Source organism: Wolffia australiana, chromosome 14, assembly GCF_029677425.1.
Source record: "Wolffia australiana isolate 7733 chromosome 14, ASM2967742v1".
NCBI classification, from domain to species: domain Eukaryota; kingdom Viridiplantae; phylum Streptophyta; class Magnoliopsida; order Alismatales; family Araceae; genus Wolffia; species Wolffia australiana.
In genome coordinates this window covers 5209564-5234528 of record NC_135848.1, presented here as the reverse complement: position 1 = coordinate 5234528, position 24965 = coordinate 5209564, and the positions used below count along the sequence as shown (strand labels likewise).

At 39.7% G+C, this 24965-nt stretch overlaps 2 protein-coding genes across 2 annotated transcripts; one reads left to right on the top strand and one right to left on the bottom strand.

Annotated features, from left to right (window-relative positions):
* Positions 1-7114: 7114 nt before the first annotated feature.
* LOC144712134 (5-methyltetrahydropteroyltriglutamate--homocysteine methyltransferase-like) lies at positions 7115-9049 on the bottom strand. Its single transcript, XM_078586323.1, has 4 exons — positions 8619-9049; positions 8447-8519; positions 8247-8375; positions 7115-7549 (listed from the first exon to the last, which is right to left on the bottom strand). The coding sequence occupies exons 1-4, from the start codon at positions 8858-8860 to the stop codon at positions 7181-7183; spliced, it is 813 nt and encodes a 270-aa protein (XP_078442449.1). The 5' UTR covers positions 8861-9049; the 3' UTR covers positions 7115-7180.
* A 3300-nt stretch (positions 9050-12349) lies between these two features.
* Positions 12350-20192, top strand: LOC144711877 (5-methyltetrahydropteroyltriglutamate--homocysteine methyltransferase 1-like). Its single transcript, XM_078585996.1, has 13 exons — positions 12350-12813; positions 14015-14102; positions 14236-14363; positions 14432-14623; positions 14984-15183; positions 15535-15698; positions 15799-15879; positions 16628-16794; positions 16909-17014; positions 18357-18607; positions 18707-18779; positions 18851-18979; positions 19674-20192. Exons 1-13 carry the CDS (start codon positions 12464-12466, stop codon positions 20040-20042), a joined length of 2298 nt encoding a protein of 765 aa, XP_078442122.1. The 5' UTR covers positions 12350-12463; the 3' UTR covers positions 20043-20192.
* Positions 20193-24965: the final 4773 nt, after the last annotated feature.

Here is a 24965-nt window from a genome sequence, read left to right as displayed (position 1 = left end):
TTTTTTGATCTGTGCGGTTGACACCGCAAAACAAATGAGATAATAATCATATGTATTTTGGCACATGCACAAGTCATTAGATTGTAGAATCCACCAGCAAAAGTCACTAAATTATTCCAGCATGACAAGGCTACAGAGCACTTCGTGCGAGGAACACCTATCAGCATGCTGATTTTACGCATATAACTCAGAGTCTTATGTTGATGCTAAGATTAACTTTCATGACCTTCAACGATAATTCTACTGCACTTAAATGTCACAGCGGCTCAAAACAACATCAATATTACTTAAAACTAAATTTTCTGACACGAACCTAGTGAACATATATTTTTAAAGCATATATGACGGGGAATTTGAAGTATTAAGCCAAAAAGGATCTTGGGGAATAAATTAATTCCGAAGTTAAAATAAACTTGAAAAATATGATACAGACCTGATCAGAGTACATATTTCATTGCACATGATGCAGGATTATAAAACTTAATGCCATAAGCAACCCTCAGTCATTGAGGACAGTAATTCCACTACATCAATATATCATAAACGGTTCAAAAACACTTCAAAAATTAAGCTTTAAAATAAAAAATATGATACAGACTTATTCAAAGGACATAGTTCAATGCATATTATTCATAATATGTTACGTTTTCCGGCCAAAAGCGACCCTTGGTGACCTTGGAAAATAGAAATTCAATTAGATACACAAGCCGACGACAGTTCAAAACAACTTCGAAATTTAGAGTAAAATTATAAGAAGAAAATTTGATGCAGACCAACTCAAAGAAAACATAAAATGGGGTACCAAACTTGCAAAAAAAGATGCGTCATCAAATTGTTTTCCAAAAAGAAGAATAAATATTCGTATAATGACCTCAATGCTTGCCGCGAGGGTTAAAACTGACACAAAAACCATCGCGGCTCAATGCCCATCACCGGCCGAGCCCATCCGAGGGACACCGTAGCGCCCGTTGCCGGATCATCCCCGGAGCGGCCTTTCTTCACCTCATGGCGGTTACCCACAAGCCCAGAGGCCCGCGAATACCTATGAAAGAATCGCGCCTCTCGAAAGGCCGCACCGGAGAACCGCCGAGAAACCGCCAAATCCGAACGAAGGCTCCCCAATTCCTTCACGTGGAGGGCCAATCAACAAGGGCGAGAGCTTTTTAAGCCTTCGGCATGCGGGAAGAATCATCTCATTGAAGCAAGACCCATCGAACACCGAATGATGGGGAAAAAGCCGCTGAATGATCGGCCGCCTCCACATATATGAGCAACCCGTCAGGCAAAAATCTCGCCCTTTCAAGGAAATCGGGGGAATTCCCCATAATTACGCTGCCGGATACTGAATTGACGGGGCATTGGCCTTGGATTGAACCCATCGTCAGTCAATTCAAGCAGTCGTCGTAGAACAAACTATCAGGATGATTGATCGATCGATAGATCGATCGATTAGAAATAACCCATGGATCATACATGAACCCATCGCGCTACGAAGAGGAATTCGAACTCCCTCTGACACTCTTTACTCGGATTTGTTGTCGCGAAATGAGAAACTAGGGCTCTTAAAAAAATCCAATTCCTGCTTTATATAGATAGATGGATAGTGGGCCCAACGAGTTTCAAAGTTCACCCTTCCTTTAAAGCAATTTACTTATGTATCCTCATTTCCACTGCTGTGTCTAATTCAGAAGGATATTAATTTATCTACTTTGGGCCTATCACTACTCAGAAGTCTACATTAGCATTTTTGCCATTTTGGAAACATGAGTGTATCTATGTTTCTCTAAATGTTTCCTGATAAATGTTTATCGTTTAATCGCTCATCGTAGCTATCGACACTATGTGATTAGCCACAAATTTTGATGATTTCCCTCTAAATCTCATAGGTAGTTTACTGGGACCCAATTTTCTTCTACATCAAAATGGTTTATTACTGGAATTACCTTATATACAACTACATGGATGCAGTTGATCAATGCTGCGATATTATAATCTTGTGAGATCTTTTGTTATTTAAATAATAATATAATGTTCTGACTCAAATGATTTCTATTTAATCTATTTTTTCAATAAAAAAAATGTTCCTCTGATGTGAATCCAGTAAAAAAATGGTTTTCGATGGTCCAGCGTCTTAAGTTATTTTCAAATTAATTTGATTTCAGCCCAAAAGGTCTAGATATCGAGCTGAGACCCCAGATGTGTCAAAATCAAGATATCTTAAATTAACAGGGGTTATTGAAAATTTGATACAAGATCCACATTCTTTTTGACATCAGTGACATCCCCAAGAGCCATGGTATTTTTTTGTATTTTATGTTCAGCCTCTTCCTCTCCTATGAATGGAATGGAGGACCTCCTATGTTTCTTGAACTTAGATATCGTTAAGATTCAACGAAGCATCAGATCGCTTGGTTCAGAATAAATTTCTTTCTTTTTTCATCATACATTTAAATTTCTCAGTATCTTAAATAAAATTTCACGACTCAAATGGCATGTAATTTTTTTTTGACAACTACGATACTATGAGCCAAAAGGGAACACATTTTAACTCTTCATATTTCCAAGAATTACAATCAATGACTTTAATTGAAATTTTATAAAATAACATACATTAGTAGAATAATTTACATTCTCCTTCAAACCTATGAAATGATATTTAACTGTATGAACTAATGCCACATGGCTAGGATTTTTTTTGATAATCTAGTAATAAATTTATCATTCTTCTAAATTTCAGTTAACATTTTTTATGTTAAGAGACCTGGTTATCATTATAGTTAAATGAGAATTTAGTAATAAGTAATTATTTAAGAAGCCTTGGATTTTTGAAAGGGTGCTGGAGCCTAGGACGAATCAAAGATGTATTTTTTCTGTTAACAATGCCTTTGAGGCAATGCATCCTTCATGGAACCATTTCCCTTCTGGTACGCCATAAATTAAGAAGATTTTAATAATGGAAATACAAAAAAAGACATTAGAAATTAGCTTCTTAAAGGTAGATCTTAAGGAAAACCTTAATAATTTTTTTAATTGAAAAGAGAACATCAAATAGAAGGATTAGATGATTCTCTTCCCTTTTTTATCTTTCTCTATCTACAGAAATATTGCAATTAATTAAATTATTTTTAATGGATTTGGAATTGATTTACGGTGTCCTAAGATGAATATACTTTTAAGTTGAAGGTCAACTTTCAACCCCTTGGGGTATGGTCGATGGGTTATCTTTAGTCATTGAGGGTCCTAATTTATGACATCAAAATGGATCCACTGATACAGTCCCTAACCTATGTAACCCAAAATATTGATCAAGGCAAGTAGATGTCGGGTTGTGGGGCTAGGCTTTGTCCAACCGATATCCGTCCGATATCCGATATCGGACAACCGATATCCGATATCCGGGAAAAAATGGGAAGGGGCTGGATATCGGATATCGGATATTGGTCGATATCCGTCTATAAGGGGTTAGACGGGTATCGGTATCGGATATCGGGGGGGTGAGGACGAATAGTGTATCGCTTACTGGATATTGAAAAAGCCATATCCGGATGTCGGAGACGGATACTGGATGCCGGATATCGGTTTTCGATATCCGGATACGGAACCGATATCAAATTGTTTTATTCTATATGAATCTCAATTAATATATAGAGTTTAATATTTTTTCTTCTTCCATATGGGATAACAGGATTCGAAGTTATTGTAAACTCTGAATCCCGTTATCCCATATCGAAGACATTAGAAAATTTTCTTTGTATATATTAAATGAGGCCGATAAATCATTAATGTTAAAATAATATCTATATCAATTATCGCTATATTTTAACAGCGTTATATATATATATAAATTAATTTATTAATTAATGAGTAAGCCGTCCAATAAATAGAGCGAAAGATTTCTATTTCCTTCCATATGGGATAAAGGGATTTTGAGTTTAACACAAAATCCGAACTTATCCCATATGGAAGAAATTAAAAACCTGTGACTGTATATAAGAAATGAGTTGTATGATAAAGTAGAAAGCTCTCTTGCTACACACGTGTCCACGTTATCTGTGTGAAATGAAAGATAACTAATAAACAAAATTATTTTTATTATAATTTGGTGCAGATATCGGTTTTCGATATCCGCATCCGATATCCGATATCGTCATCTGCCTCGTTGAGATGGAGATGGATGCCGACATCGAGACGGATATCGGTATCGGATATCGACACTGTAGCAACCGATATCCGATACCGATATCCAGTATCCGGATATCGAAAAAAATGGATACCGGAAAATGCCTTTCTGGTATCCGATACAGCATCCATTCCGATACCGGCATTCGGTACCGGTATTGGGACGGGCGAACCCTATGTGGGGCTATGATTGACTTGATCCACATATAATATTAATCAAGGTAGCTAGCGTTAGTGTTGGGTTATATATCTGTGAATGACATGAAACGTTGATGACTAACAAAGCAGAAGACATGTAACAAAATCATAACAGACCTTTAAAATGGTCAAGTCACATTTACGCTGATCATATATGTGATTGAGCAGTTCCTCAAGTGAGACATGTTTAGTTGTTCATGTTTCTAGATTCTATATATATACCTGTGACTCCCAACGCGTCAGATCACATCCTTTATCTAAAATGAACCCATTCAATCCATCATTTTGAGCACATCGAGGGTACGTAGAGCCAATGAGAGAATGGAAAGGATGGATGGGCATCTGAATAATTTTGTCTTAGGTGAATTTTGTTCAGGGCTTTCTCTTATTTATACATGAGAAGATATCTTCTTCGAAACAGGTTATACACATGAGTTGTATCTGCAAAACTTTTCAAAAGCTTTATTTGGATTTATACTCTTAAATATCACGATGACACTGAACTACAATGTCATAGACACATTCTTCTTATCAAAAGTAAACCTTTATAATGTCTTAAATCAAAATACATTTCTCCATTTTCTTAATTTATAATATTATATTTTATATGGGCCAAAAATCTGGATGTAGCTCCTACGCAACCATTTACTTAAGCTATATGATGTTGAAGATAATTTAATTCATTATTTCTCGAAATAAACCTATGTGCATTTATGTCCAGATTAGTGTGTCACATCTCATCCCCAAATACTTTGCGTCTCAAAATATAATTTCAATTAAATGGTCTTCATAATGCTCCACAGCTATGTTTGGTCTTCAATACTCTCGACTAGAATGGTTACTCCATTCATGAAAGCAACAAAGTCACCTGGATATAAGTTGTCTCTTCGATTTTCTAACTCAAGATGAATCATAACATTTTCTAGTTTACACAATAAATTAATTATTATTTAGCAATAATAACATATGAATAGGTCATTCCGTAAAATTTATTTCATCACATCATGAACTCAATTACATCGTCCAGTGATGGGTTGCATAGATTCCAATCCTATAAATTCTCCCCTTGAACATAATAATATACTTGGTAATACTATAGGCGAGATTCTGATGATCCTAGAACACACCCATGTCTAGTCCTATGACTTCCTTATATTTACAATATTTGGTCTAAGAAAAACAAATGACAAAAATTCAAGTCATTACTTGCACTCTGAGCTAATGACTTTCTTTTTTACCCCCCGAGACATTATCATCCTCAGTTATCCTGATAATGTTGGATCTATTGGTGAGTTTAGGTCTACGACTGGCTCCTACATGGTAGTTTATGAAAAAGATGTTGCATGGCATATTACTGAATGTAATTTTGCATTATGGTTTCAAGTGTTGAGGATTTGTTGGAGCTCCAAGAATAACAAGAGAGATGAGAGGAGACAACAGAGAGATAAAGAGAGATGAGGGAGAGAGAGTTGGAAGCTGTTAAGATCGTTTTATATCCAAGAAAATTAATATGTTCATGTTTTGTCTTTAAATTATCTAGTTGCAAGTATATTTAGTCATTAGTTTACTTAACTAATTTTGTCCGTTATAAATGTTATACCTATGCTACCTAGATTTGATCCTATCCTCTATATTTACCTACCTAGATGTAATCCTATTTGTCTATCTTTTCCTATCTTTGTGTAATCCTATCTGTCTACCTTTTTCTATATTTGATCTTAGCCTATAGATCTCTTTAGAGAGAATAGGATAGAGAACGGCACGTCTGGGACCTGGCAGCCCAGACATGAGGGGATGGATGATGTGTAGTGACAGACGGGACATGACGAGAAGTTCATCGCGTCTCCCGTCCCCTCACACATTCAAGGATTTTTTAAAAAAATTTGTCACTTCCCTGCCCATTACCACACGTTCCAGGACTTTGAAAAAATCTGTCACTTATGCATCACACGTCACCGCATCCATCATCCCGTCTTCGTCTCGTCACTGGACGATGTCACCGTCACTCATGACAAAAATATATGAATAATCATAGAGACTTATGCTTGAGAGAGAGAGAGAGAGAGAGGGTGGGCAGGAATGATTGTTTGGGGGAGGTTTGGAGGCGATGTTGCTGAGCTGGAGTTGGGGAAGATGATACTCGGTAGGGGAGGCGGCAGAGGGCTGGAGGAAAACAATGGGCTTGGTCAGATCACGGCGACGCTGCCACCCTACGGCGGCGAGCAGTCAAGAGTAGCCGGCGGCATGGGGCTACCGTCACTGCCGCGGAAGGGTGAGGGATGGCATAAAAATTTTCATGCTTAAAAATTTTCATCACTAATGTCATCCGTGACATCCATCCCATTATGTCACCCATTTGAGACCCTCCTTCACTGTCACGTCACCCGTCATGGGTATTACATCACCGTCAATGTCACTGTCAGGGGACAAAAAAAGGTCATCTGTCACTGTCACGTCATCTGTCAAGTGTCAGTCACCGTGACAAATGATGTGATGGATGACGTTGACGTTCCCTAGTATAGGATATGTGTCAATTTTTACTAATCTAATCTTATAATAAGTCCTAATGAAACTCCTCAACATCAAGGCCTACGATTATCTTCTTACTGTAGTCAAAATGCAAGCGCCATAGCACCACTACTGCGCAAGAAGATAACACAAGGTCGGCACTTTCATGGGTCTCCCCAGGTAGAACCAAACATATAGAAAAACAAAGAAAATAAGGGAAGCCAAGAGTTCTTCGAGAGACATGACTCTACCAATTTATTCTTCTTCTTCCTCTTCTTGTTCTTCAGCGAAGTCCTCAGTCGGCGTAGGCGAGCTTGGTGCGCATGACTTTGGCGGCAGCAACCATGTTCCTGAGTGAAGGAATAACCTCAGAGTATTTGCGAGTCTTCAGCCCACAATCCGGGTTAACCCATAAGATGTTGGTCTCAAGCACTGCTATCATCTTGTTGATTCTCTCTGCAATTTCCTCTGTTGAAGGTATCCTTGGAGAGTGGATATCATACACCCCGGGGCCAATCCCTGCTTCATATCTCACCCCATCACGGAACACAGTGAGTAGCTTCTCATCAGAGCGTGAGTTCTCGATGGTGATCACATCCGCGTCCATGTCGATGATCGAGTGGATGATGTCGTTGAAGTTGGAGTAGCACATGTGAGTGTGGATCTACAAAGGAAGATGTTATGTTATGTTACTTTGTAAGATGGTATATCATGTGAGTTTGGATCTACCAAGGAAGATGGTATGTTATGTTACTTTGCAAGATGGTATATCATGTGAGTGTGGATCTACAAAGGAAGATGGTACGTTATGTTACTTTGCAAGATGGTATATCATGTGAGTGTGGATCTAGAAAGGAAGATGGTATGTTATGTTACTTTGAAAGATGCTATCTCATGTGAGTGTGGATCTACAGAGGAAGATGGTGTAATACGTTACTTAGCAAGATGGTATATCATGTGAGTGTGGATATACCATGCGGATCTACATGGTATATTAGGAAGAAGAAGAAGAAGAAAAAACCCAGCAGAACGGAAGATGATGTTGTGTTTGAGTTTTCCAGAGCTCAACAGTATGCAACATATGTTACTTATTGGACTTGGACGTTTAAATAAAGTGCGAGGAAGTAAGTCTAATCTTAATCCAATGACGGGATAATCTTTAGGATAGACTCTATGCTTAGACTCGCTCACTCAAAAAGACTTGCAATGGACTGGTATTATGTTTGATTCAATCTGAATATTATGTACTCTTGAATGTATTCATTCCGTTTGAAGATAGTTTTAAAGATGAAAGACGAAAATGAAACACGAACGAGAAATAAGAGTGATTCAGAACATAGAAAAAAGAAGAAAGAACCCACCTGCGTAGAGTTTTTGACGGTGCAGTTGGTGATTCGGAAAGCATGCACGGCCCATTCCAGGTAGAAAGATTGCTCTGATTTCCGGAGAGGAAGACCCTCTCGCATGGCCGCTTCATCGATTTGAATGATCTATCGTTAAAAAGGACTAGATTAGTCTCAGAGAAGAAACACAAAACTTTATCATGAACAGGAAGATTAACCTTAATTCCTGCGGCTTCGAGATCCTCGACTTCTTTCTGCATGGCGAGGGCAATCTGATAGCAAGTCTCGAATCTGGGATCCAAAGGAATATGCAAAACAAAGAAAAAATTGAAGAACAAAAATTGAAAAGAAAATTAAGCAATTTTATTATGTGATTGGGTTAGGTGTAACCTGGGTTGGTCGTTGCGGACAAAGGACCAGTTGAGGATGGTGACGGGGCCGGTGAGCATGCCCTTGAGGGGGCGCTGGGTCATGCTCTGAGCCGTGGTGGACCAGAAGATGGTCATGGGCGCGGGCCGGCTCACGTCTCCGTAAATGATCGGCGGCTTCACGCAGCGCGACCCGTACGACTGCACCCACCCGTTCGCCGAGAATGCGAAACCAGACAGCTGCTCCCCAAAGTATTCCACCATATCGTTCCTCTGCAAATCATCGACTCCCCAACATCAATTTTCTATCTATCTATCTCTCTATCTATCTATCGTTCTAACTATCTTGTCTATCTCTCTGTCTGTCTGTCTATCTCTCTCTCTCTCTCTATCTGTATCTCTGTCTGTCTGTATGTCTATCTCTCTCTCTCTATCTGTAAGTATGTCTGTCTATATCTCTCCCTCTATCTGTAATTATGTCTGTCTATATATATCTCTCTCTCTATCTGTCTGTTTATCTCTCTCTATATCTATCTGTCTGTATGTCTATCTCTTTCTGTCTGTCTGTCTGTCTGTCTGTCTGTCTGTCTGTCTATCTCTCTCTCTATCTATCTGTCTGTATGTCTATCTCTCTCAGTCCGTCTGTCCGTCTGTCTGTCCGTCTGTCCGCTGGAATCTCATTCGTGTAAAACGATGCGCAGCGGAAGACTTTCCACGCATCAACAAAAACATTGAAACGATGTACCTTTCCACGAATCTCATTCGCGATTTCTCCGATCCCGGAGCGAGACGCGTCGTGCTGCTCAAGTGTGCAGCCTCTAGACATATCCACGTGGTCCTCGGCGCATCGAATCTCCTCCTTCTCGTTGACGAGCCCCATTCTTTCTCCGTCGGCATCATTACTTCGTCCCGATCACATCAAGGATGGAGAGGGGGTGTGGGAAGAGTGGAGAAGAAGGGGACAAGCCCCTGAACAATTCTGGCCTGGGTGAATTTCGTTCAGGGCCTTCCCCTATTTATACTAAGTGGGTATTTTTCATAAAACCCCCAAAACTTAAGTCTATCTTCCAACATCCAAAAGACCATTTGCGTGTGACCCTCTAGGCCCATGTATCAGTCTAGTTAATGACTCCAGCGGCCCAATAACCTTTATTGGCCTTCCAAATTAATTAAATATATCAACATATAGATTAATTAACGTCGGATCGATTTAACCCAATCGATAGGTCGAGACTCCGACACGTGGGGTGCCAAGCTACACCTCGTGTCCTAGAAGATACAAAGGAGTGTGTATCGACTCATGGAACCTGTTTATCATCGGTTATCGTGTATGTATAATCCCTCATCCACTTGACGCTCCTTGGACGACTTAGGGCATGGTCAACTGTCAAACCCTAATCAGTCATCCGAGTTAGTACTGATGCATTCGAAAATCTTCGGAGAACTCTTCTCCGATATTTCACTGCCTTGGCCAAGGACTTCGTTGCATCGTCTTCCTTGAGCTGTCACCTCTTATACCGAGGGTGGACGATCCCATCTTGACCACTCAATCGCCTTCGTGTACTTCTTGATGCACCCGAACTAAGACCGTTTAGAATCCCATGATTAGAGACTCGTTGGCCATAGCCAAAGTACAACCGTCCATCCACAAGACGTCTTTGTAAAAAAATACTTGAGTTTTAGAGGTTTTTAGAAAAAAATTTCACTTAGTATAAATAGGGGAAGACCCTGAACGAAATTCACCAAGGCCAGAATTGTTCAGGGGGCCTTCCCCTTCTTCTCCACTCTCCCCACACCCGTCTCCATGCCCGATGCGATCGGGACAAAGTAATGACGACAACGGAGGTTGAACGGGGCTCGTCAACGAGAAGGAAGAGATCCAACATGCCGAGGACCGCGTGGATACGTCTAGAGGCTGCACACATGTGCAGCTTGACTCGGCTCACTCCGAGGTCCAAGAAATCACAGATGCGATCCGTGAAAAGGTACATCGTTTCAATGATTTTTGTTGATACTATTCAATTTGTTTAAGTTTTCCGCTGTGAATCGTTTTATTTTGTTCATCCATGTCAAGGCCTCTAGAAACCAACATGAAGTGTCATGACACGCAACGTCTCCTGCGGTAGTGGTGTCACTTTTGGTGATGGTGCGTGGTCGTGTGCACCACCAGGGAGACTATGTAATTCTTGACCTCAACCATGCACCGCCAAATAGCCTTTGTGCTGCAACACGATGTTCTCCACCCGAACTTCAACATTAACTAGACGTTGTTATACACTTCCCAAAGCCTGAGGGCCCTGGCTTGGATGATGGCTCTAGCTGTAGAAGACTAATGTGTGCTAGTGATGGGTTGGCTAAGCCTAGCAGGAGGGCCAGCCCAAGGCGTGGTGTTTGATGTGGTGGGGAAGGGGGTCAGCATTGGGCAGGAGCTACTGGTTGACACAAGCCTAGTGATGTTGGACAAGCCCACTTCAGGGCTGGACTGGACCATGGGACACTTAGGGAGCTGGCCCGTGCCTGCCAGATCGCGGTATTGACCATTCACCAGCCAATGGTTTTTTTACATGTTCGACAAGGTTTGTTGCTCTCAAAGGGGACCGGGTTTTCTCCACGTCAATAGTTATATGGATAATTTGAAACTTATGAAGCTATCATTAAAAATCAATTCACAGTAAGTACAAAATTTTAAATTGAATATTAATAGGGATATACAGTTTTAGATCTAACTTTTGTAATAATTTAAATTTAAAGTGAGCACTTAAAAATTCACCCTATTGTTAGTCATGGTGACAACCATGTCTAGACTGAGAGAGGGGTGTGTGTGTGTGAGTGAGTGAGCGAGAGAGAGAGAGAGAGAGAGAGAGAGAGAGAGAGAGAGAGAGAGAGAGACTGAGAGGGAGGGAGGGAGAGAGTGAAAGGGAGGGGGAGAGAATGAGAGGAAGGGAGAGAGAGAGTGAGAGGGAGGGAGGGAGAGAGTGAGAGGGAGGGAGGGAGAGAGCGAGAGAGATTGAGAGCGAGTGAGAGAGAGAGGGTGAGAGAGAGAGGGTGAGAGAGAGAGAGAGAGAGAGAGGGCGAAAGAGAGATAGAGAGATAGAAAGCGAGTGAGAGAGAGAGAGAGGGAACGAGTGAGAGAAATAGTATGTGTGTGTGAGAGAGAGATAGATGGTGGGAGCGAGAGAGAGAGAGAGTGAGAGAGAGTGAGTGAGTGTGAGATAGTATAGAGAGGGAAGCAGAGAAGGTTGGAGAGAGAAAGACGATAATTCTGCGTCAGATCACGTCGGATGGGATCTGCAGGTTTGGCACTACGAGAGAAGCTACGGTGAATGTCGACAACATGTGGTGCACTCACGACATGTGTTGACATGGCGACGACCCTCGACAAGTGTCAGATACCAACCACGAGGATAAGGTGTGAAAATTAGATTCCCATCCAACACTAAAATCATCTTTGAATAACCGCGTTATAGTTAATTTTTATACTTCACGTGAATTTTATAGTATGCGATAACGTAAACTTATGATAGAACTCCCTCCGATATTTCAAAAGTTCAAAATATGTAGCGCCTTCGACTGCACTAAACCGGGGATTAAAATTCATCAAAAGTAACATAAAATGTGTATCTAGCTTTGTCTGTCAAACTCTTTCTCTATTAAATATCTCTACATCTCTCTATAAATGACGGGAAAAACCATCCACAGACGCGTACCATCTAGATCCAAGTTCAGCAGGAAACAACTCCATTCAGAAGGTGAGATCTGGTCTTTGCTTCACCTTCACTTCCAACATGAATATTGCGTTCTTGTTTCAAAGTAGATATATTATTTTTTTGCTGACTTAGTTTTTGATTTCGTTGAAGATCAGAAGAAATGGCCTCTCACGTCGTTGGATACCCAAGAATGGGGCCGAAAAGAGAGCTCAAGTTTGCTCTTGAGGCCTTCTGGGATGGCAAGATTCCTGCAGAGGATCTAGAGAAAGTAGCTGTTGATCTGAGAGCTAATATGTGGAAGGAGATGAACGAGGTGGGAATTACATTGATTCCCAGCAATACCTTCTCGTTCTACGACCAAGTTCTAGACGCTACGGCGATGCTGGGTGCAGTACCAGAGAGGTATGGATACACTGGAGGGGAGATCGGACATGACATTTACTTTGCCATGGCCAGAGGCAATGCTTATTTACCAGCCATGGAGATGACCAAGTGGTTCGACACCAACTAGTAAGTAACCAGTTTTTTTCAAAAAAGAAATTTTTTAAAGAAAAAAGAGTTAGCTTGGTAGCTCAAATTTTGGATTCTTCGTCACCCATTTTATGTTCTGAGTTTTGAGTGCGTTATGCTTATCTGTGAAGCTCAGAGTTAGAAATTTTTCGGCCATTTATATTCCCGAGCTTGTTTGCGTTTCTTCTCATGTGGGTCGCTCAAAGTTTGCATTTTTTAATTGGCCATTTTTATATTCTATGAGCTTGATTGCGTTTCTTCTCATGTGTACAGCTCAACGTTTGCATTTTTCTGTAGCCATTTGAATATTCTCCGAGTTTGTTTGTGTTTCTTCTCATGTTGGTCCCTCAAAGTTTGCATTTTTTCTTAAGCCATTTTTATATTCTCCGAGTTTGTTTGCGTTTCTTCTCATGTTGGTCGCTCAAAGTCTGCATTTTCTCTTTAACCATTTTCTATTCTCTGAACTTGTTGCTTCGCTGACTCCTTCCTTAACACTTGTTTGCGTTTCTGCTAATCTGGGTAGCTAAATATGTGCATTTTTATTTAGCCATTTTTATAGTCTCCGGGCTTGTTTGCGTTCCTTCTCATGTGGGTTGCTCAAAGTTTGCATTTTTATTTAGCAATTTTTATATTCTCTGAGCTTTTTGCGTTTCTTCTCATGTGGGTTGCTCAAAGTTTGCATTTTTCTTTCGCCATTTTTATACTCTCTGAGTTTGTTTGCGTTTCTTCTCATGTGGGTTGCTCAAAGTTTGCATTTTTATTTAGCAATTTTTATATTCTCTGAGCTTTTTGCGTTTCTTCTCATGTGGGTTGCTCAAAGTTTGCATTTTTCTTTCGCCATTTTTATACTCTCTGAGTTTGTTTGCGTTTCTTCTCATGTAGGTTGCTCAAAGTTTGCATTTTTATTTAGCAATTTTTATATTCTCTGAGCTTTTTGCGTTTCTTCTCATGTGGGTTGCTCAAAGTTTTCATTTTTCTTTCGCCATTTTTATACTCTCTGAGTTTGTCTGCGTTTCTTCTCATGTGGGTTGCTCAAAGTTTGCATTTTTATTCAGCAATTTTTATATTCTCTGAGCTTGTTTGCGTTTCTTCTCATGTGGGTTGCTCAAAGTTTGCATTTTTCTTTAGCCATCTTTATACTCTCTGAGTTTGTTTGCGTTTCTTCTCATCTGGGTAGCTCAAAGTTGGCATTTTTTTCCAGCCACTTTATCGTCCCCGAGCTTGGGCCAAAAACCCAGTTCTCCTACGGATCACACAAGGCCGTCGCCGAATACAAAGAAGCCAAAGCTGTAAGAGAGGAACTGGGCTGATCTTTAACATTACCAAAGTTTCATTTTTTATAAAAACTCTTAATCTAATGCCCTTCCAATTATCCTGCCTTAATCTACCGCCCTTCATACTATCACGAACCGCTTACTGCAGCTGGGGATCGACACAGTTCCGGTTCTCATCGGACCCGTAACCTACTTGCTGCTCTCAAAACCTGCAAAAGGAGTTGATAAATCCTTCTCTCTCCTCTCTCTGCTTCCGAATATCCTCCCCGTTTACAAGTAATTTTCTTCTCCGCTCTCAATCCTCCTGTTCTTTCCAATAATTGGCTGCTAAAACCCACTTGCAGGGAAGTAATTGAGGAGCTTAAGCAAGCAGGCGCGTCTTGGATTCAGTTTGATGAGCCCACTTTGGTTCTGGATCTCACATCCGAGCAGCTTGAAGCCTTCTCCTCGGCTTACGCAGAGCTGGAATCATCCTTCTCTGGGTTGAATGTTCTCGTCCAGACTTACTTCGCTGATGTTCCCCAAGAGGCATACAAGTAATTCGTCTTTTCTCCTTATGTCTTTATGTAAAGTCCTAACCTAGGTTAGGAGGAGGGAGACGATGAGACCAGAGGGAGAAGAAGAACCAAAATCTCATACAGAGATGTTACACGAGATAGGTCTTTGTACCCTAGGAGAGAGAAGACAAGTGAGGCTAATGGGCTAATAGAACAGGGCCCATTAGCCTATCTCACTTACTAACACTTTAACTTTTCTTGGTAGAGTGTCAGGATCAGAGGATGAAAGAGAACAAATAGAACTTCAGATTATATGAATACTTGTTATGTTGTCCAATGGTTGTATCCTTGATTATATTTGAGTTCGATCAATGTTTTGTGACACTGGTTTCGGCACAGAACTCTCACGAGCTTGAAGGGGGTTTCTGGATATGGGTTTGATCTTCTGCGTGGAGGCAAAACTATGGACTTGATCAAGCGTGATTTTCCATCGGGGAAATACCTGTTCGCCGGAGTCATCGACGGAAGAAACGTATGGGCAGATGACCTTGCAGCCTCCCTTGAAATTCTTCAGTCTCTCCAGGCCAGCGTAGGCAAAGGTATCCGCCGCTAACTGTCGTTTCCATAATTTATTTCTCTTTTCCGTTTGCTTGTTTCTTTTACTATTTTTTTCTTTACTTTATTTTCTACCTAAAAATTTTGCACTTATTAATGTTTTTCTGTTTCTTCTTTGTAACCTTTTTTCTATTTTTTCCTTTAAAACTTTTCTTCTTCCTTAATTTTTTTTCTTAATTTATATTTCTACTTTAATTTGCTTAAACTATTCCATTGTTTTGACATGTTGTTTTTCTGTTATTTTAACCTTTCAAGTTTTTCGATATTTAATATAATTTTGTCTTTTGCGCTGTTAACTTAAATGATTATTGATGACTAGAGATTGTTTGTTGCAGATAAGCTTGTGGTTTCTACTTCATGCTCGCTAATGCACACTGCTGTTGACTTGGTAAATGAGACGAAGCTTGATGATGAGATCAAGTCATGGCTAGCTTTCGCTGCTCAGAAGATCGTGGAAGTCAACGCGTTGGCAAAGGCTCTGGCCGGGCAAAAGGACGAGGTACTTTTAACATGCCATCTTTCTCGTTTAATATGCCATTATTCTCGTTTTATATGCCATATACATCGTTGATAAAGAGTATGATGGCTGTTCATGGTAGGCATACTTCTCCATGAACGCTGCCGCCCAAGCTTCAAGGAGGGCTTCTCCCAGGGTCACCAACATGGAAGTTCAAAAGGCTGTAAGTTTTATCTTCTTATGTAGTCTTCTTGTTCTTCTGTTAGTCTTCTTCTTCTTCTTCTTCTTCTTCTTCTTCTTCTTCTTCTTCTTATTATTATTATTATTATTATTATTATTATTATTATTATTATTATTCGTATTCTTCTTCTTATTATTATTATTATTATTATTATTATTATTATTATTATTATTAGTATTCTTCTTCTTCTTCTTCTTCTTCTTCTTCTTCTTCTTCTTATTATTATTATTATTATTATTATTATTATTATTATTATTATTATTCGTATTCTTCTTCTTATTATTATTATTATTATTATTATTATTATTATTATTATTATTAGTATTCTTCTTCTTCTTCTTCTTCTTCTTCTTCTTCTTCTGTTAGTCGTCTTCTTCTTCTTCTTCTGTTAGTCTTCTTCTTCTTCTGTTAGTCGTCTTCTTCTTATTATTATTATTATTATTATTATTATTATTATTATTATTCTTCTTCTTCTTCTTCTGTTAGTCTTCTTCTTCTTCTTCTTCTTCTTCTTCTTCTGTTAGTCTTCTTCTTCTTCTTCTTCCGTTAGTCGTATTCTTCTTCTTCTGTTAGTCTTATTCTTCTTCTTCTGTTAGTCTTCTTCTTCTTCTTCTTCCGTTAGTCTTCATCTTCTTCTTCTTCTTCCTATTTCTGAAAGGAAATGAGGGTCTGGTCTACGTGATTTGTCCATCAACTATCACTGAATTGTCGTTTGTGGTGAAAATAACAGGTGGCGGGGCTGAAGGGTTATGAGCATCGCAGGGCTACGAGTGTTACGGAGAGGCTAGACGCGCAGCAGATGATGCTCAATCTTCCGATCCTTCCCACTACCACCATCGGATCGTTCCCTCAGACAGTTGAGCTCCGACGTGCCCGCCGCGAGTTCAAGGCGAAGAAGTATAATCCAACTTTATTTTTTCATGAGTTATACGTCGTCGTCGATTATTCAGTGTGACAGTTGACGAATAATCGAATGTTCAATGATTTTTGACGGGTTTGGATGGATTTCAGGATCACCGAGGATGAGTACGTTGGAGCAATGAAAGAGGAAATCAGGAAAGTTCTTCAGCTACAGGAAGAACTTGACATCGATGTTCTCGTCCATGGCGAACCAGAGGTATGGCTCCAGAAAATCCCACGACTAATTAGTCTATAGATTTATAGATAGATAGATTTATAGGCAGTTATACAGATTGATAGATAGATATTTAGGTTTACAGATTTAGAGATGGATAGATAGATAAGGAGAGATAAAGATAGATAGATGGATAGATAGACAGACAGACAGATAGAGATAGATGGATAGGTAGATAGATAGATAGACAGACAGAGAGATAGAGATAGATGGATGGATAGATAGACAGACAGACAGATAGAGATAGATAGATGGATATATAGACAGACAGACGGACAGATCGAGAAATAGACAGACTCAGAGAGAGAGAGATAGACAGACAGACTGACACAAACAGACAGATAGAGAGAGATATACAGATAGACAGACTGACAGACCGATAGAGAGAGAGAGATACATAGACAGACAGACAGAAAGATAAAGATAGAGATACACAGACAGATAGATAGAGAGAGAGATATATAGATAGACAGACTGACAGACCGATAGAGAGAGAGATACATAGACAGACAGACAGAAAGATAAAGATAGAGATACACAGACAGACATACAGACAGATAGATAGAGAGAGATATATATGGATAGACAGACTGACAGACCGATAGAGAGAGAGAGATACATAGACAGACAGACAGAAAGATAAAGATAGAGATACACAGACAGACATACAGACATACTGACAGACAGAGAGATATGGAGCGAGAGAGAGAGAGATAGACAGATAGACAGAGAAATATAGACAGACATACAGACAGATAGAGAGAGATAGGTTGATAGACAGACAGACAGACAGAGAGAGATATAGACAGACATACAGACGGATAGAGAGAGATGGAGAGAGAGATAGATAGATAGACAGACAGAAAGACAGACAGAGATATAGACAGCCATACAGACAGACAGACAGACAGACAGAGAGAGAGAGAGATAGACAGACAGACAGACAGACAGACGGACAGACGGACTGAGAGAGATAGACATACAGACAGATAGATAGAGAGAGAGATAGACAGACAGACAGACAGATAGACAGACAGACAGAAAGAGATAGACATACAGACAGATAGATATAGAGAGAGATAAACAGACAGATAGAGAGAGAGATATATATAGACAGACATAATTACAGATAGAGGGAGAGATATAGACAGACATACTTACAGATAGAGAGAGAGAGATAGACATACAGACAGACAGAGATACAGATAGAGAGAGAGAGAGAGATAGACAGACAGACAGAGAGATAGACAAGATAGTTAGAACGATAGATAGATAGAGAGATAGATAGATAGAAAATTGATGTTGGGGAGTCGATGATTTGCAGAGGAACGATATGGTGGAATACTTTGGGGAGCAGCTGTCTGGTTTCGCATTCTCGGCGAACGGGTGGGTGCAGTCGTACGGGTCGCGCTGCGTGAAGCCGCCGATCATTTACGGAGACGTGAGCCGGCCCGCGCCCATGACCATCTTCTGGTCCACCACGGCTCAGAGCATGACCCAGCGCCCCCTCAAGGGCATGCTCACCGGCCCCGTCACCATCCTCAACTGGTCCTTTGTCCGCAACGACCAACCCAGGTTACACCTAACCCAATCACATAATAAAATTGCTTAATTTTCTTTTCAATTTTTGTTCTTCAATTTTTTCTTTGTTTTGCATATTCCTTTGGATCCCAGATTCGAGACTTGCTATCAGATTGCCCTCGCCATGCAGAAAGAAGTCGAGGATCTCGAAGCCGCAGGAATTAAGGTTAATCTTCCTGTTCATGATAAAGTTTTGTGTTTCTTCTCTGAGACTAATCTAGTCCTTTTTAACGATAGATCATTCAAATCGATGAAGCGGCCATGCGAGAGGGTCTTCCTCTCCGGAAATCAGAGCAATCTTTCTACCTGGAATGGGCCGTGCATGCTTTCCGAATCACCAACTGCACCGTCAAAAACTCTACGCAGGTGGGTTCTTTCTTCTTTTTTCTATGTTCTGAATCACTCTTATTTCTCGTTCGTGTTTCATTTTCGTCTTTCATCTTTAAAACTATCTTCAAACGGAATGAATACATTCAAGAGTACATAATATTCAGATTGAATCAAACATAATACCAGTCCATTGCAAGTCTTTTTGAGTGAGCGAGTCTAAGCATAGAGTCTATCCTAAAGATTATCCCGTCATTGGATTAAGATTAGACTTACTTCCTCGCACTTTATTTAAACGTCCAAGTCCAATAAGTAACATATGTTGCATACTGTTGAGCTCTGGAAAACTCAAACACAACATCATCTTCCGTTCTGCTGGGTTTTTTCTTCTTCTTCTTCCTAATATACCATGTAGATCCGCATGGTATATCCACACTCACATGATATACCATCTTGCTAAGTAACGTATTACACCATCTTCCTCTGTAGATCCACACTCACATGAGATAGCATCTTTCAAAGTAACATAACATACCATCTTCCTTTCTAGATCCACACTCACATGATATACCATCTTGCAAAGTAACATAACGTACCATCTTCCTTTGTAGATCCACACTCACATGATATACCATCTTGCAAAGTAACATAACATACCATCTTCCTTGGTAGATCCAAACTCACATGATATACCATCTTACAAAGTAACATAACATAACATCTTCCTTTGTAGATCCACACTCACATGTGCTACTCCAACTTCAACGACATCATCCACTCGATCATCGACATGGACGCGGATGTGATCACCATCGAGAACTCACGCTCTGATGAGAAGCTACTCACTGTGTTCCGTGATGGGGTGAGATATGAAGCAGGGATTGGCCCCGGGGTGTATGATATCCACTCTCCAAGGATACCTTCAACAGAGGAAATTGCAGAGAGAATCAACAAGATGATAGCAGTGCTTGAGACCAACATCTTATGGGTTAACCCGGATTGTGGGCTGAAGACTCGCAAATACTCTGAGGTTATTCCTTCACTCAGGAACATGGTTGCTGCCGCCAAAGTCATGCGCACCAAGCTCGCCTACGCCGACTGAGGACTTCGCTGAAGAACAAGAAGAGGAAGAAGAAGAATAAATTGGTAGAGTCATGTCTCTCGAAGAACTCTTGGCTTCCCTTCTTTTCTTTGTTTTTCTATATGTTTGGTTCTACCTGGGGAGACCCATTAAAGTGCCGACCTTGTGTTATCTTCTTGCGCAGTAGTGGTGCTATGGCGCTTGCATTTTTTGACTACAGTAAGAAGATAATCGTAGGCCTTGATGTTGAGGAGTTTCATTAGGACTTATTATAAGATTAGATTAGTAAAAAATTGACACATATCCTATACTAGGGAACGTCAAACGTCATCCATCACATCATTTGTCACGGTGACTGACCCTTGACAGATGACGTGACAGTGACAGATGACCTTTTTTTGTCCCCTGACAGTGACATTGACGGTGATGTAATACCCATGACGGGTGACGTGACAGTGAAGGAGGGTCTCAAATGGGTGACATAATGGGATGGATGTCACGGATGACATTAGTGATGAAAATTTTTAAGCATGAAAATTTTTATGCCATCCCTCACCCTTCCGCGGCAGTGACGGTAGCCCCATGCCGCCGGCTACTCTTGACTGCTCGCCGCCGTAGGGTGGCAGCGTCGCCGTGATCTGACCAAGCCCATTGTTTTCCTCCAGCCCTCTGCCGCCTCCCCTACCGAGTATCATCTTCCCCAACTCCAGCTCAGCAACATCGCCTCCAAACCTCCCCCAAACAATCATTCCTGCCCACCCTCTCTCTCTCTCTCTCTCAAGCATAAGTCTCTATGATTATTCATATATTTTTGTCATGAGTGACGGTGACATCGTCCAGTGACGAGACGAAGACGGGATGATGGATGCGGTGACGTGTGATGCATAAGTGACAGATTTTTTCAAAGTCCTGGAACGTGTGGTAATGGGCAGGGAAGTGACAAATTTTTTTAAAAAATCCTTGAATGTGTGAGGGGACGGGAGACGCGATGAACTTCTCGTCATGTCCCGTCTGTCACTACACATCATCCATCCCCTCATGTCTGGGCTGCCAGGTCCCAGACGTGCCGTTCTCTATCCTATTCTCTCTAAAGAGATCTATAGGCTAAGATCAAATATAGAAAAAGGTAGACAGATAGGATTACACAAAGATAGGAAAAGATAGACAAATAGGATTACATCTAGGTAGGTAAATATAGAGGATAGGATCAAATCTAGGTAGCATAGGTATAACATTTATAACGGACAAAATTAGTTAAGTAAACTAATGACTAAATATACTTGCAACTAGATAATTTAAAGACAAAACATGAACATATTAATTTTCTTGGATATAAAACGATCTTAACAGCTTCCAACTCTCTCTCCCTCATCTCTCTTTATCTCTCTGTTGTCTCCTCTCATCTCTCTTGTTATTCTTGGAGCTCCAACAAATCCTCAACACTTGAAACCATAATGCAAAATTACATTCAGTAATATGCCATGCAACATCTTTTTCATAAACTACCATGTAGGAGCCAGTCGTGAACCTAAACTCTAATAGATCCAACATTATCAGGATAACTGAGGATGATAATGTCTCGGGGGGTAAAAAAGAAAGTCATTAGCTCAGAGTGCAAGTAATGACTTGAATTTTTGTCATTTGTTTTTCTTAGACCAAATATTGTAAATATAAGGAAGTCATAGGACTAGACATGGGTGTGTTCTAGGATCATCAGAATCTCGCCTATAGTATTACCAAGTATATTATTGTGTTCAAGGGGAGAATTTATAGGATTGGAATCTATGCAACCCATCACTGGACGATGTAATTGAGTTCATGATGTGATGAAATAAATTTTACGGAATGACCTATTCATATGTTATTATTGCTAAATAATAATTAATTTATTGTGTAAACTAGAAAATGTTATGATTCATCTTGAGTTAGAAAATCGAAGAGACAACTTATATCCAGGTGACTTTGTTGCTTTCATGAATGGAGTAACCATTCTAGTCGAGAGTATTGAAGACCAAACATAGCTGTGGAGCATTATGAAGACCATTTAATTGAAATTGTTGGCATCGAAAGAGATAAGAAGTTTCTCTTCACGGGATAATATAGTTTGAAAAATGAGATACATGCCTGGAGGACTTGAATGAGTGCAGAGTCCTTCAATGTTTGATTCGATAAGGTTAGCTTCCCATGTGTAACCTCCGAAAAACATTGAAATTCCTAAATTTGGTTTGGGTTACGAATATGACCATGATGCAAGTATACACTGCAATGGAGATGGGGTAAATATGCAAGTAGGTTTCATGAGAAATCAGGGAAATAATTAAAAGGGTAAGTGCCAGTAAATTGGACAGAACAATTAACTGGAACGTATGTGTTAACATATTTAAATGAATAAGGGACTTATGACCCGATAATTTGTGATGCCAGATCTTCATAATTCTCACTTTATTCCAGAAGGTGAAGTGGATGTGAAGTTACATTGAGTCCCCGTGAAGATGAGTCTTGATGATGATGATGATGATACTTTTTATTTCTATTAAATAGTCTTCTAATCCTCTAGTGAGGTGCATTCTAATTTTGGTGTTCTTTATCCTACAAAACCCAAACCAAATTTATTAGATCACAGGCCAATACAAAACTCCATGTGTGCTTCGTCGCTACATACCACTTCAAATGACCCAAACTTTTGTTTAAATGACCAAATTTCCAACAGATGTTCAGCAGGAAATTGTGTATATGGACATTTTCTCGTGGTCAGCTGTTAATTTTGTTGGGAGTTTAGTTATAAATGTCTTGATAAAAACATATTAAAAAATAAGTGATATTTCAGATCAAATGGTTTATTTATTTATTCTTCAGTGTTGTAATTCTATAGATCTCTTGTTTGATTTTACTGTGGGAAAATGGTGTGTTAGTGTTGACTTGTAAAGATGGATTTTCTCTTGGCCTGCCTTCTTCCTGGGTTGTTTTTTCTTTATCCAAGTTTAGATGAAACTACATGGTTTTAATTCTCTTCTTTCTGACTTGATTTCAGCTTTTAAAAGACCTGAAAAGATGTATACTTGGTCATTTTAACTGATCATTTTAAATGACGCTTGCACAATTTAAATAAACTAAATCATCTAGTATTTTTTCTTTAAGTTCAATTTATTCAGGAGAGTTTTCTTCAGTGGACTGATTAATGCATCTCTAGAAGGGGAAATTACTATTTTGGTAGATAAATGAGAAAGTTCCAAGTGTTCTCGCAATGGATTAGTTTATTGTTATATTATGAAAATAGTATAAGATCGTGTAGTTGGCATTAAAAGAAGGAATAAGTTTCTCTGTATAGTTCATGATCATCTGGGATGAAGACTAAGAAAAGGATGGGAAGACAATCATCCCGTCACACATCCCATTTTTATTTTCTCTGCACGAGCATCCTCTGCTCTCGTCTCTCAATCTAACTTTGTTCTGGTTGAGGGTCCTTGTCTCTCAGTTCTTTGCTCATGGATCTCACCCGGCTCTGCTCAGGGATCCTTTGCTCTTGGCTCGGCTCTTACTTTGCTCCGCTCGGAGGTCCTCGGCTCTCGGCTCTTGCTTTGCCTCGCTAGAAGATCATCTACTATTGGTTCTAGCTCTTGATTTTCTATGCTTAGGGATCCTTTCTTTTGGCTTGGCTCTCACTTTGCTTCGTTCGGAGGTCTTCATCTCTTGGCTCTCGACTCTTGTGAAATGAGGAATATGAACTGAGGAATAAAACATATGGGTCCATTGAAACCACTTATAATATGGCACAAGTATACTGCATGATCATTCGGGACGAGGAAGGAAGGGCATTAATTCACAATGGCTCTACTGTTTTTATGAGTTATTGGTTATTTTGAATTGGAGTTTACAGAGGCAAAATTAATTGGACCAATCAGTTGAATGAAATATGTTTTGATCTTATGAAAAGTTGTCCATTTAATCTGTGTTTAAGAGCAAATAATTTGATTTACTTAATTCCACTTTCACATGGCATGTCTCCAAAATTAGTTCCCATTTTAAACACATATCAATGGCATAAAACCTGTTCATCAGACTATATCCCCATGTTCATATACATTTTGCATATTCTTTGTAGTCTACTAAGCATATTTAGTCAACATAGAAGGTTAGGAAGATCAACTGTAAGGCCCACCAAACATCACATATGAAATGGTTATTAGAAGTGTACAATTTTTTTATTCTAAATGTATGAATGTTCTAACTTCTTGATTCTGAATTTTTCCATGTCTGATCTTTCATCATAACATAATAGACTAATGGAGTCCACATTAAGTACCATGCCAGAGATATCGGACGAATGCCTTGGGATAGAGGTTGATGACAACAACTCGTCCTTAACGACAAGGCAAACTTGGTCCAAAACTTTGGACAGGTTCATTGATATTGGTCGAAATGAGTACCGATGTGCACGTGAAGTGTGAAACCCCACACACAAGGTCCTCATCCAGAAAAATAAGGATAAGAGCATAAACATTTTCTGGAGAAAATTTTTCAATAGGAAAAAATAAAGCCCACTATGAAATCAGGGGTGTTTCAACCACGTAGGTGACATTGTTTCAATACGACTTATAGCCAAACAAGTTATACCTCCACGGTGTCACCCTAGAGCAAACAAAGGATGAATTTGTTAGAGTTATCTATGATAATGATCTAACACATGAATCTTCAAGGAAAAGGGTTTCCAGGGATTGTGGTTAATGGATATTATGTGGTTGTCGAGCCAAATCGCACCACCATATCTTTATTTAAGTTCATTATTATTCCAATGTGATGTTAATAATGAAGTCCATGAATCCGTGCAATGACCTAGTGAATAATGATGAGATCATTATACAAGGGTTGCTTGTCTTTAAACCTGTAGTCTAAATATTCCTTTTTGATGGATAGTCGAGATGGACATTAAATTATCTGGATATA

Bases quoted from the DNA above. Each gene is read 5' to 3' on its own strand.
- LOC144711877 (XM_078585996.1), top strand. From the start codon at position 12,464: ATGGCCTCTCACGTCGTTGGATACCCAAGAATGGGGCCGAAAAGAGAG. The intron at 12,814-14,014 runs GTAAGTAACCAG...ATTTTTTTCCAG, and splicing joins AAGTGGTTCGACACCAACTA to CCACTTTATCGTCCCCGAGC. The intron at 17,015-18,356 runs GTATGGCTCCAG...GATGATTTGCAG, and splicing joins TCGTCCATGGCGAACCAGAG to AGGAACGATATGGTGGAATA.
- LOC144712134 (XM_078586323.1), bottom strand. From the start codon at position 8,860: ATGGTGGAATACTTTGGGGAGCAGCTGTCTGGTTTCGCATTCTCGGCG. The intron at 8,376-8,446 runs GTTAATCTTCCT...TTTTAACGATAG, and splicing joins TCGAAGCCGCAGGAATTAAG to ATCATTCAAATCGATGAAGC. The intron at 7,550-8,246 runs GTGGGTTCTTTC...CTTCCTTTGTAG, and splicing joins CCGTCAAAAACTCTACGCAG to ATCCACACTCACATGTGCTA.